The sequence below is a fragment of the Elephantulus edwardii genome, unplaced genomic scaffold (genome assembly GCF_000299155.1).
Source record: "Elephantulus edwardii isolate Elephantulus edwardi_28Jun2011 unplaced genomic scaffold, EleEdw1.0 scaffold00012, whole genome shotgun sequence".
NCBI lineage: Eukaryota > Metazoa > Chordata > Mammalia > Macroscelidea > Macroscelididae > Elephantulus > Elephantulus edwardii.
The window spans coordinates 23,561,472-23,575,609 of record NW_006399762.1 but is presented as its reverse complement, the minus strand read 5'-3'; the positions used below and the strand labels follow the sequence as shown (position 1 = coordinate 23,575,609).

Genomic DNA, 14,138 nt, shown 5'->3' with positions numbered 1-14,138 from the left:
TCCTTGGAGAAGGACATCATGCTTGGGAGGGTGGAGGGACAGCGCAGGAGGGATAGGCCCTCTATGAGGTGGATTGATTCAATGACTGGAATAATTGGGATGGGAGTGTCAGAGACAGTGTGATTGGCACAGGACAGAGCAGATTTTAGGGCTGTTGTATATAGGGTCGCTATGAGTCACAAGCGACTCGACGGCACATAACAACAACAACAAGTTTCTTGCACCAATACGTCTAACAGCTGTTCTTTGCGATATATTTGTACCTAGTATTTTTTATTCATTTTAATGAAAATTTACAGACTTAGGGTTTCCAGTCATTCACTGTTGCACTTTTCTCACTGCCCACTCCCTCCCCCAATTCACTCTTCTCTTGAAAAGTAAAACTCTTTCATTGTTATGCAATCCCTCCCCCCATGTCTATTCCACTGTGTACCTAGTATTTTAATTCTATTTCTCAACTCTTCAGAAACATAGCTGGATGTGTCTTCTTAGATTTGGATCTCAAAAGCAGGCTGTACTTAAACTCCATTTATTCCTCTCTTTTGTTTCTTTGACCATCTTTCTCAATCATTTGTTGGCAAACACAATCTTAATGGAATAACAATGTTGTGTGTCAAAGTGCTTGTGATCCTCAGTATAATGTAAACTGTCTTATGTAGGGATTCTGTGAGTGGTTAGTAGAGGTTCCAGAGAAAATGGGAGGTCTTTTTAAAAAGCTTAAATTAATTCTCCATGCAACATCAGCCCTGGCAGTGATGAATAGTGATCAAGGAGCTCTTAACAATGTTGTGAGAGGCCATTCATCTATATGGCAGTACTGTGTAGGAGTGACTGTTACTGTGTTGTCAAATCAAGTACAACTCATAGCGACGCTATGAACAAAAGATCTGAACCCTGTTCTATCCTGTGCCATCTTCACACTTTCTGGCACACAAGAGTCCCATTGCAGCTGTCAAGATACCAATACACCTGATGAGGGTCTTCCTATCCTTTGCTGACCCTCCACCCTTCCCAGCATCATGTCCCTCTCCAAGGAATAGCCCCTCCTAGCAATACACCCAAAGTATGTGAGATGAAGCCTCATCATTCTTGCCTCCATAGAGAACTCCAAATGCACCCTCCCCAAGACATATCTGTTCCTTCTCTTGGTCGTCCCCAGTGCTCTTCTTCAACACCACAGCTCAAAGTCATCAATTCTTCTGTCATCCTTTCCAGCTCTCAGATGCACACCAAGTGTTCAAAAAGACTATGACCTGAATCAGATGCATCTTAGTCCTCAAAATAACATTATTACTCCTCAATAATTTGGAGAGGTCTCTAACTGCTGATTTTCCTAGTTCAGTATATGTGACTATGTTCATTTAATTGGGTCCATTCTGTTTTTGTTGCTGGAGGGAGGAGGCTGTTGACAACTGGTGAGTGCTGAATTGCACTGAGAGAGTGGTAGCTTGATGATATCAGCTTCTCCTTTCCAAATCAACTCTCCTAACTCTTCCCTCCATAGAATCCTGTTGCTGCAATATTTAAAGAATTTGGTTGCTAACCAACAAGTCAGGGAACTCTGGTGGCCAAATCGGAAAAGATAGGCAATCTCCTCATATGTGATTTATATTCTCTGAAAATCCACTGGAGAGTCATGCATGAGTTGGTTCTAACTCGACTGCACTTACTGACCATCAAATGGTCAGTAGTTAAGACTTTTCAGTTATTCCACAGAAGAAAGATGAGATAATCAGCTTCCATAAAGATTTACAACCTAAGAAAGCCTGTGGAGAGTTCTTTCCTCCGCCCCATAGGGTTGCTTCAAGTCTAAACTGAGTTAAGTGGCAGTTGGTTAGCTTCCTCTTTCCATTACCAACTTAAAGCAAGTAAGATCTTCTGATGTAGAAAATCAGAATACATTTTCATTCCAAAGGAAGCTCTATGCTCCATGACTTTAAATCCTCCTTGCTGCTTTTCTAAAGTTGCAAACTGGGAGCTTATGGGTTAAAAGTTAATTACGTTATCTTACGCTTCATATGTATGTGATTCCTTTGTGCAACTTGCTTGGTTTAACTTTACCATACTGTCTTACAAACATGACTGATTGTGGTGTTGTTTGGAAATGAAATGGGAGATACGAGGGGATTCTAGGCCTAGGTAGCTCTGCTACAGTAATGAAGAATCAAATTATAAATGCAGTTCTGCTCCAGAAAAATTGAAAAGACATTTAACTGCAAGTTATGTTAAGAAGTAGATTATTTTATATGGACTGTAGAACCTTAAAACAGTATATGGTTTATTTAAAAAGTCACTTTGAGTATCATGATCCTGAAACTTGAAATCAAACTCATTGCCATTGAATCAGAACCAACTCATAGCTGGTCCTCTGGCAGGTTTTCATGGAAGGAGATGGCTCCTCTTTCTCCCAAGGAATGACGGGTGGATTTGAACCACCAGAAATGTGTGACCTCTAGAGTAGCAGCTAAATTCCCTACTGACTAAGCCAGCAGAGCTTTTTAGCATGGTCCAGGGAGCAAGTTATTTGCTACCTGAACATGTTGATTGGGATGGGGTGGGTGGGAAGAATAGCCATACAACTTTTAAGAATCTCGCAGTTTCCTGCATGTAAAATGAGAGTAAGATATTAGCACAAGGTATGTATGAGAAATTGCAGTATTTGTAGAATTCATGACAAGAGACATGGCACTGAAAAGATTTCAACAACAAAGGTGATGAGGCAGCACTCATTAGATTTTTAAGCTATGGGGAACTGAACAAAATATTTATACCAAACAAAAGGCAAGATCAGGTCACTCTGGTGTTTAAACATTGTTTTAAATGCTGTGTGGACAAAACCAACAGAAACCTTCCTAAATGTTGTGACTTAGCGTATCATTTATTCAGGATAGATTCATGTTGTCTACCTAAATACTGTGTCTTAGCAGATCACTTGAATTGGTCTTGGTTTCAAAAGGTTGACCATTTTTATAGCATCATCCAGGACTTCAATCTCCATAACTTTCTTGCACCAATACAACTCTGGAAAGAAAGCAGCGAGTTATGAATACATTAGAAGTTTCTTTCTCACAAGAGATCCGCGTGACCTGTCAGGGAGCCAACAGCTGATGGGCACTAGAAATAGAGATGCCAGCGCAGTTCCTCTGAGATGCAGAGAGGCCCAGTGTAAGAAGCTGCACTGAAATCCTAAAGGTTCAAATCCACCAGCTGCATTCTTGGGAGGTAGGGCAATCTCTTCCCGTGAGCTTTAGTGCTTCTGGAAACTAGCTGGAAGGTCAGCTCGGGTTTCGACTCCACGGCAAACAACACAACATAAGCGTAAGGCAATATACAGTAAGGGACACGGCTGTAAAAAAAAAAAAAAATTGACCAACGCGGTAGGGGGAGAAAACAAGGTTCAAAAAATACAGAACAGCCAAACCACAGGCCAAGTTCCTAAAAGCCAGGTCCACTTATGGGTGGAGAGGGATGCGAGCTCCTCAGAGCCTTCGTGGGACGTTGTCAGAGCAGAGTTGGCAAGGAACTGCGGTTGCTGATTAAGTTACAGCTGTTGGAGTTCTAGATCGCGATCAGTAGAACTGCTCGCTGGAGAGGTTGTGCTTTAATAAAAAAAGTTGTTTAGAAAAAAAATTGGACCACTAACGCCAGGCATCTCCAAGGGCAACAAAGCCGTCCCACTTCCTAACGTCATCAGGAAAGGCACGCTGTGCTTACGTCATTTCCTTTGCTTGACGGCAGGCATTATCACGTCACTGTCGTAAATGTGTTTGGGGTTTTATAGCATTACTGCTTTTCCAGTGATGAAGCTTATTTTAGAAACGTATTGTCGTTCCCTAGTATCCTGGTGACTGTGCCTTTTAAATTGCTGCGCGGTTATTTCAGATTCCGGTAAAGGATTTCCCTCCATAACGCCCCGCGCGGGGTACGGTGGCCGAGCAGGCTCTCAGGCGGCGGAAGTACTTCGCTAGTGGGTGTGCTTCTACGGTCCAGGCAGAGGTGCACGTGGCTCTGGTAAGTAGGTCTTGAAAGGCTTAGGATTTGAGCGTTCTGGATGCAGAACCCTGTTCCAGGAGGGAGGGAAGAAGGAGGGAATGTGGCGTCAAAACGGTGCTGTCTGCAACGGGAAGAAATACTAACCCTGGGAGACGAGGCTGGTGAGTGATTCTCCACCCAGAGGGCCGTGGAAAGGTGCGTCTCCTTACTTCGCTGGTTCACACATTATTTCCTGTTAGATTTTCTGATGAAGGATCGGAGTCGGGCATTGCAAAAAGAAGCCACAGTGACCTGAGGGAACATACTATTTTTCTTTTCAGGTGGGAGAGAGCATGTCTTTCCGAGGCGGAGGTCGTGGAGGCTTTAATCGGGGTGGCGGCGGCGGCAGCTTCAGTCGTGGCGGCAGCAATAACCATTTCCGAGGTGGAGGCGGCGGCGGCAATTTCCGAGGCGGCGGTGGCGGTGGCGGTGGCGGCGGCAGAGGTGGATTTGGACGCGGGGGTGGCCGTGGAGGCTTTAACAAATTTCAAGACCAAGGACCCCCAGAACGTGTGGTTTGTATGTCCGCTTCAAACGAGGCTTCCTGGGGATTGAAGCTTGGGTTGTTACCTGGCAAGTTTGGCTTGGCAGTCAGGTGCTGAAAGGTAGAACAAGCATCTGTTATTGAATGGAAGATTGTTGCTTGACTGGGGAGGCAGATCTCAGTGTATTTTGATGTTAACAGACCTACAGTCATATTGTGACATGTAGGTAGAACAAGAAAGTGAAGTGGAACTTGATCTCAAACAGAGAGGAAGACTAATAGATGACCTTGAGACTTTTTTACAGATAAGGAAATGGATTCAGTTGTGTTTGATAGAGTCCTAAATAAGTGAACAGTAAGAGATAGGATGTGAGATCCAAAATCCATGCTTTCGTTTTCTAATAAAGGAGCAATAATTAAAAAGTTAGGCTGAGGAGGGGACTACAGGAAAGGGAATGAATCAAATGAATGATCTAATTAGAGTAGATTTAATTTTTTTCTACATCATTATTTGAAGGAGACAGATGAATTTAGCATTAGAATTGCTGCATCAAGTGATACTTTCTAAGGAAGCTCCAGTCTGCTTTCTGTAGTGGTTGCATCATTTATATTTCTATCAGCAGTGTATGAGAGTTCCAGCCATACCCTCAACTGCCTTTGTTTTGTTCAACTCAGGTTTTGCTGACAGAGATGATAACTTGTTATTTTAATTTACATCTCCCAGACTAACGACATTAAGCATTTCTCCATGTGTTTGTTGCCCACCTGAATGTTGACCACATCTTATGATCTATTCCTGTCCCTCCTCTTTCCTTTTTGTAACTGATTTTGTCTTGTTGAGGTTTTTATAATTTTTTAATATGAGACCATTGTCAGATGTGTCATTGTAAAAAATTTTTTTCCAGCCTATCCAGTCTTTATACTCTTGGAGAAGTCTTGATACATGTAAATAATTTTTGGGAGATTTTAGTCATCTTATTTATCCTTTACTGACTGCATTTTGAGTTTTATTTGATAGTCTGTTTATACCATTGATTATATTTTAGGTTTTATGCCTAGCTCTTTGACCCATCCTGGTTAGTTTTTTTTTTATAAAATGCAAGATGAGTCTCAAAGCATTTTCTTTTTTTTTTTATCATTATATTTTATTAATTTTCATAAACATTTACAGAGATTTTGGGCTTCCACTCATTCATTGTTGCACTATTCTCTCTACCCTCCTCCCAGTTTGTTCTTGTCCAAATGCCACAGTGCTTGTCAAAGCCAGTTCTGATTAATCTTCTTTGTCAGTGTGTCCTTTGCCATTCCCTATCACTCCTCCCTGAGAGAGACTTCACCCTGAGTCATAAGGGAAAGGGGATGGCGTATTCTCTTAGCTACTTCCTGCTGAAAAGGGACGCTGTGGGTTTCAGGGTGAAGATCTTCTCTCACTACTCTAAAGGGCCCCTTTGGCAGTAGGAAACACATAGACTATTATGGAGATTGATTTTGGAATTTAGATGCACTCTTATTGATTGTGCTTGGCCGTACATGTTCATATCCTTGAAGATGTATCATGGGGGTGTTGCAACCTAGAAGACACAAATTTGACTAACAAGTTATAAGTACATGAGTCCAAAAATTATGGAAAAGTAAAAGAAAAGATTCTTTCATTGTTTTACAAACCCTCCCCCAGGTCTCCTCCACCATGTAGCCCTCGCTCTAGACTCCTGTGATGACAGAAATACCTAGTTATATATCTCTTTTAAACAGTTTTCTCCCTCCTCTGTTTCAGTGCAGTATACATTATTGAACCCATCTTACTCAGTCTCTCCCCAACCCCAAGGACAGTCCCATTCTACAACAGCGGCATCATGTAATATTTGTCCTTTTGTGACTGGGATGTTTCACTCAGCATAATGTTCTCCAGAGTCAACCATTCAAAGCATTTTCTGAAAGCAGAGCAGATACCCAGTTTTGCCAGCACCATTTGTCACAGAGGCCATTGTTAACCCCACTGAATGGATTTCATTTTTGTCAAAGATCCGTTATTGGTGGGTAGATTTCTTTCTGGATTTTAAATTCTGTTCCAGTGGTCTGTGTATCTGACTCTACCACTTCCAAGCTGTTTTATTAATTACTGTGACTATAGTAGATTTTGAAATCAGGGTGTGTTAGGCTACTTTTCTTTCATTGTCTTCTTCACTATTACTATGTTTATTCAGCTTCTCTTTCCTTTCCATACTAAGTTGGTTGTAAATTTTTCCGTCTCTTTAAAAAAAGTGCTGATGGGATCTGGATAGGGATTGCTTTTGGTAGAGATGCCATTTTCACAAGTAAGTCTTCCAATCCATGAGCATAGTATGGTACCCCTCTCCCCCCATTTATTTAGGTCTTTTTGGGTTTTATGTAGTACTGTTTGAGTTCTTGTTACAATATTCAAATTGAACTCCTTGCCTTTGAGTCAGAACTGACTCCTAGCCTCTGGTGGGTTGTTTGATTGGGTTGGGTTTTTTTTTTTAGGCTATAAGTTACGGAGGAGACGATCGCTCATCTTTTCTCTCTTGAGTATAAGGTGGATTTGAATTGTTACAGGTGTGTACCAACTTAAAGTTAGCAATGTGATATTCTACAGTGTCACCAGAGCTCCTTGGCTATTACTAAGTCTTTTCAGAGCAGTTTTTTTGGAGTTGTTATTATTATGGAGGTCATAGAAAGTGAGACAGATCTGAACATGGACAGAATGAACAGTTTTTAACAGAGAATGTTTGTGATTTGGGTCAATATGCAAGATAAGTTGAAGAGGGAACTTACTAGAGGAATAGCCCATGCTGGAGGCTTTGAGGATCTGAATTGACAATAGTAAGATAAATAGAAAGGATTGAGTGGGAAGGAGATGTCAGAGGCAGTAAAATGAGTACAGTTGAGCAAATTAACGTGCACAGAAATGAAAGGTTCACAGTTCCATTAGGTGAACTGCAAAGGAATATAGAACTTACTTTGTTAGGAGTGTGAATGATTACAGTCAGTCAGAAATAAACGTAGTTACTTGAATTCCAGACATTCTTAAAAAAAACTGAAGAGTCATTGGGAGTAATAAGAAGAGGCATGTTTTTAGAGAGGAGGAAAGAGAGACAGTGGAGAATTCCTGGGGACTGAGAAGAAAGAAGAGGGAAGCAGTTATAAAAAAGGAAGCACTTAACTCTTAATCCTTATATGTTAGGTAGGAGTGCTGTTATAATGTTAAAGATGAAGCCACTAATGAATGATTAGTTTATCTCCGGTAACATAGCTAGTACTTTGTAGAGTTGGTACACTAACCAGGAAGTCTGATTCCAGAGTATACTCTCTTAGTGCCTTCTGGCTTAGGTCATCAACAGATAGAATAACCTCCCAATAAGCCAAGGAGAAAGTTTTTTAAAGAAGGTAATACATTTTGATTTGAAATAGCTTTACATAATAATCTTTTCTTGTCTTATCTCAGTGTTAGGAGAATTCATGCACCCCTGTGAAGATGACCTCATTTGTAAATGTGTTACTGAAGAAAACAAAGTGCCTTACTTCAATGCTCCTGTTTATTTGGAAAACAAAGAACAAATTGGAAAAGTGGATGAAATATTTGGACAACTTAGAGATTTTGTATCCTTTTTAATTGGAAGATGTGGTAATCACATTAAAAAGTTACTTTTTGCTCTTTTCCTGAAGTGATTAGTATTGGGAGTAATTAAACTTGCTGTCTTTTTGTTTAATTATTGGAGAGAGTAATTACTATTACAAGTTTTATCATACAGGAGAGCTATGAAGGAAAAGAAATACATCTGTATATTAGAAGAGTGACTTGTTTTGAGGGGAGAAAGTTCTAGCACATTCTAATTAAGTGCCATAGGATTGATATTTTTTTTTTCTTGGATATGATGACACTACTGCAATAGTATGAGAGAATTTTGGTTTTTGCAGTTTCTTTTGGTATTCCAGCAAATTACTTACACTTTCTTTTTTATCTTTCCAAATCTTTCCTTTAATGTCAGGTAATGCTACAACCCAAGCACATAAGAGTAAACATATTACAGAGAAAGGGGCCCATGTGTGTGAATTATTTAGTGGTGTGGAAGGTACAAACTGTCACAGCTCGAAGGAGCAGTTGTGGCGCTCTTTTCCCTCCCCATTTCTCCTTCCTATTGCGCTTAAATGAAAGTCCAGGAAGAGACAAAGTTTTCCATCAGTGGAACTTAAGAGGCCCCAGGGCCTTAGGCGTAGATCTGGTTGTACATTTTTACATTACAGTTTTTATATGTTATACTCTTGTTTTCAGGATTAAATGTTCATGTAGAAGACTTGATACTGTCTTTGATCTTATTGTTTATTCCTTAATACAGTTAATAGTATTTTTCAGTTAAATTGTCAGAAAACATGAAGGCATCGTCCTTTAAAAAGCTACAGAAGGTGAGTCACACTTATGATACTTGTGATCCTTGATTTTAAAAGTGGATGACCAACTTTCTGACAGTACTTGCTGGGGCACTTGAAACCTCCCAGTTTATGTGAGTGATTAGGAAAGCTCTTAAAGATGTTTTATACTTCACATATTTAGGTTTTGAAGAAATCTATTTGATTCAAGATTTTAAAAAAGTATTACTACTCAGGCTGGCAAATTCTGTGAGTCTGGAATGTTTTTTAGGGAGCTCTGGTAGCCAAGTGGTAAGGAGCTGCACCGCTAACGTAAAAGTTCAAATCCATCAGCTGCTTCTCCCATTAGCCTGCCATTGAAAGTGTGCAGGAGGGTTAGCTACGATATGGTTCCAACTTGATGGTATATAACAACAAGAAGAGAGTTTTTATGAAATACTCTTACTTACGAAATACTTGTTTAAAAAAACCTTGGATAGTCAGTTACCATCCAAAAACCTTATTTAAAAAATCTTGAATGGACATTCTAAGTTTGAAGGAGAAACACAGATTCTGTGAGAATGTTTCCACTGGGATCAAACTCAATGTATTTATTAGTTTCCCTGAAGAGATAAAAGTATAAACCAGGAAGTTGACTAGGAGTGATTCTTAAAACTTGTTGTATATTAAAGTTTATTTTTATTTGAATCAAACTCAATGGTCGTGGAGTCATTTCTGGCTCCTTACAGCCTAACTCCATTGGGTTTCCAAGTCCACCCATCTTTTTTCCTTGGTCTATTAAAACTTCAGAGTTCTTGATCTTTAGTTAGCAACACAGCACACTGTAGACTATGCTGAAGGCGTCCCTTCAGGTTTTAAAAACTAGATAAATTAATTTGTCTTTGAGAGAAAACTACTATGGTGGAAATGAACACCCTGACAAGGATATGAACTACTAGAACAGTTCTGGAATAAATGAAGATACTTTGGGCCAGAATTAATAATGTCGGATGAAAAATTAATTACATAAGATGTAGAACTGAACCTGATTTGCCTTTCAATCGATTTTGACTCTGAGAGATCCTGTAAACAGAGCAGAACTGCACTGTGGGAATTCCAAGGTGTATGATGTATTGGGCTAGCTAACGAAAAGCTTGGCGTTTTCGGTATACCAGCCATTTCACGAGAGGAAGAGGACAGTCTCCTTTAAGTATTTACAGCCTTGGAAACACAGTGTAGGTATGCTGTGATTTGGAACTGACTTAGTGGGTTTGATGGGGATTTTTGGTTCATTTTTACGATGAACAATGCTTCATCTTCCTCTTGTAGAGTGGATGGTGAGTTTGAATTGTCAGCCTTTCCGTTAATAGCAAAATCCTTAACCACTTCTCCACTAGGTTACATCAAAAGGGATCTATCAGGATTCAAGGCAGATTCAGAAGAGGATATGGAACAAGAGATAATTTGCCAATGTTAGGTCAATTTTAGTTAAGCGTGGAGAATACCAGAAAGATGTTTACCTTGTTTTACTTACTATGGGCATTCATCATGGTAGATAATAATAACTTATGGGTAACATTATAAAGGTGAGAATGTCAAAGCGCTTAATCATGTACATTTTGAATCCTTATGTAGACCAAAACAAGGAATTTACAGTCAGTAAAAAGTGCATCAGAATTGTATGCTTTCATCATATTTAATCAGTTTATATACTGAGAAAATGATCCAAGAAGCTAGACTCAATGAAGACGGACATGGTATCAGCATTGGAGAAAGACTCATTAATAGTCTTCGGTACACAGATGAGATACACCTTGCTTGTTGAAAGCAAAGAAAACTTTAAGTCCTTACTAGTGAAGATCAAAGACTATAGTTATATAGCCTTTAGTATGGATTACATTTCATTTTAAAACAAAAATCTTTACAATTGGACTAATAGGTGACATTATGACAGATGGAAAAAAGAAGTTGTCAAGAATTTTATTTTACTTGGCTCCATAATCTGTTTATGAAAGCAGTAGCCAGGAATTAAACTGCATTGCAATGGGCAGATATGCTGCAAAGGACCTCTATAAGATGTTGAAGAGCAAGGATATCACTTCAAGGGCCAGAATATGCCAGACCTATACCATGTTATTTTCAGTTGTTTCATATGCACACAAAAGCTGCACAGTAATTAAAAAAATTGATGCCATTGAATGATAGTATTGAATAAGGTATATACTATGTGCTACCAAAAAGCAATTTTTCATTTTAGAAGAAGTGTAATGGAGTTGGTCCTTAGAAGCAAGGATAATAAAGACTTTACCTTTCCTACTTTGGACATAGTATCAGAAGTCAGTCCTAGGAAAAGGGCATCATGCTTGGGAAAGTTGAGGATTACCAGAAAGAGGAAGACCCTTAAAGTGACTGGTACGTGGTTGGAACAGTAGGTTAAAGCATAGTAGCAATTGTGAGACTAGCACGGAAGCAGATACTGTACATTGGCTAGGTATGCGTCAGCTCCATCTCATAGCCATCTGATAAGTCTTTACATTTGGGTTCTTAACGATTACACTTGTGTGTCCCCTGAGTGCTCATGCTAACTGCTGCTGTTACACTTCCAGTTTTATATAGACCCATTTAAGCTGCTGCCACTGCAGAGGTTTTTACCCCGACCTCCCGGTGAGAAAGGAACCCCAAGAGGCGGTGGCAGAGGAGGTCGAGGAGGAAGAGGAGGAGGAAGAGGTGGAGGAGGAGTAAGAGGCGGTGGTAGAGGTGGTAAGTTAACTTGGAAAATGTCTTATGAGATTTCATTCACAGCTAATTCCTCTTATATTTAGGAATAATGAAGATAACATCTGATTTTATATATAGAAAAAAACTTTTTTTTTCTCAGTGAGTAGGTTTATTTTGGGGGTGTCGCCCCTTAGGAAAAAACATTCTTAAATTGATTTCTTCTTAGTAAAGCTACCACACCCTTGGCAGCATTTATTTGCTGTCTTGTTGAACTTTGCTGCTGTTGTTTTTTTGTTTTGATTTATATCTCTCCAACAACAACAGTAAAAACTTATATCTTCTTGATGTCATGTCATAGAATATTACCAATAATTATTTTTTTTTTTTTTGCTTTAGTTTCAGTATGTTGATCCATGTATTTCAAAGCTCTGGCATATTCATTATTTAGAGCATGTAAATAATGGGCTAGGTGGGACTGCAGATTTTGGGTGATGTGATCTATGAATAGCAGGATGGGTAATTGACAAGATGATAAGCAGTGGTAAGGGGGAGGAATTGAAACTTGTACAGCTATGTGCTAATGACTTGATATTGATCCATTATTAACAGAATAAAACTGTCTCATTACTAGACTAAAATATATTTTTTAAAAATTGTGATTTTTAACAAAAGTTTACAAAAAATTTGGATTTTCATTCATTCATTGTTATATATTTTCCTTCCTTCCCCATCCCAGTTCGCTAAAAAAAAAAAAAAAATTCATTCATCCTTAGAGTTTCTTTTCTCCCCCAACTTTACTTTGCCGAGTACCTTTTATTCCAGACTGTTGTTATGCATGTAATGCCTAATCATATATTTCTTTTAAATAGTTTTTTTCTTCATCTGTTCCAATGCAGTGTTCATTATCTATCCCCTCTTTTCTTAGTCTCCCCCGTAAACACCATGTCAATCCTGTTTTATAACAGTGGTGTTATGCAGTATTTATCCTTTTGTGACAGATATTTCACTGAGCCTGATGTCCTCTAGGGTCACTCTTGTTTGTTTCTTGTTTTTCAGTGCTGTGTAGTATTCCATTGTTTGAATATAACATAGTTTTTCTATCTATTCATATGTTGATGGGAACTTTGGTTATTTCTCTTTTAATATTGTGAGCAAAGTAGCAATAAACATAGGTGTACATATATCTGTTTGGGTGGTAGCTCTAATTTCTTTGAGGGTATATTCCTAGTAGTGGAATTGCTAGGTCAATCAGGTGGTATTTCTATATCCAACTTTTTGAGAAAGTGCCATACTGCCTTACATAGTGGTTGCACAATTTTACACTCTCCCCAGCAGGGAAGAAGCATTCCAATCGCTCCACAACCTTGCCAGCATTATTTGCTGCTCTCTTGAACTTTGCTGTTATTACTGGGGTCAGGAGATCTCATAGTTGTTTTGTAGACTGAAATATTTATGGGAGCAGATTGCCTTGTTTTTTTCTCCTGCTGAGCCACTGATGGGCTTAAACAATAAATCTTTTTGATAACAGCTGAGCACTTAACCATTGTATCACCAGGTTCGTTTTGGAGGCTATCTGTTTGAGAATTTGGTCACTAGAGAGCCTCTCATTCCTATTCTATGTTCAGTCTCATACTCTTATTTGTTTTTTTAAAATGTATACATAAGGCCATCAAGGTGGATTGACTCAATGACTTTAACAGTGAGTTCAAGTATATAAAAAATGATGGTGGCACAGGATAGGACATGGTTAAGATTTGTTGTGTGTTGGATTGCTATGCATCATGGTCCAATCAGTGGGCACCTAACAATTCTCTTAAAACCTTATATAAGTATGTCCTTTTTTCCTTTACATTTTCAAAAAAAGTTATTTTAAAAATAGAGACTGAAAAGTAGGAACCTAAATGTGTTGGTGCCTGCAGCAATGGGCGTGAGCATGGTGGAGATTGTGAAGATGTCACAGGATAGGATAGGATTTTGATCTGTTCGTAGAGTCACTGTGAATGGTAGTTGATTTAAGACCATCTAACAATAAGTACAAACTTGGATAAGAAAATGGCTAAAAACCTTAAAAATATGTGACATTAGTGTATCAATTATAATACAGTCAACCTTAAAATATTACTGTATTCCCAGAGCAAAGCTAAAATTTTAATGTGAGAGGCTTTTTTCTAGTTCATAATACAGCTCTTTAATTGATCTCTCCTTTTCAAAATTCTATGAGGTAAAATATGAATTGGTATTTATAATGACTATTCATCTTTGAAAGTTTATGATCTAATGCATGTTTCTGTTTATTTAGGTGGGTTTAGAGGTGGAAGAGGAGGAGGTGGAGGCTTCAGAGGAGGAAGAGGTGGTTTCAGAGGTAAGTGTGGGAAGGGTCTTTTTAGAGTTTTATAGTTTGTGTTATCTACTATTTTCTCTTTGTTACTTGTTTTTCTGTGCCAGTGAGTATGGAATATTAGTTTTGTTTGCTTTAGCCTAATTTATTACTTCATTATATATAATTTTGGTTCTTTCTCCTTTTTAATTATTTTCCAAT

At 38.8% G+C, this 14,138-nt stretch overlaps 1 protein-coding gene across 1 annotated transcript in view; it reads left to right on the top strand.

The window, feature by feature from the left end:
* The first annotated feature begins 4,325 nt into the window (after window positions 1-4,325).
* GAR1 (GAR1 ribonucleoprotein) overlaps window positions 4,326-14,138 on the top strand; it is a 10,416-nt gene continuing 603 nt past the window's right edge. Inside the window, exons 1-5 of the mRNA XM_006881149.1 lie at window positions 4,326-4,551; window positions 7,980-8,134; window positions 8,879-8,938; window positions 11,488-11,641; window positions 13,899-13,961. Coding sequence (XP_006881211.1) covers window positions 4,326-4,551; window positions 7,980-8,134; window positions 8,879-8,938; window positions 11,488-11,641; window positions 13,899-13,961 — 658 coding nt within the window. The remainder of the gene's footprint in view (window positions 4,552-7,979; window positions 8,135-8,878; window positions 8,939-11,487; window positions 11,642-13,898; window positions 13,962-14,138) is intronic.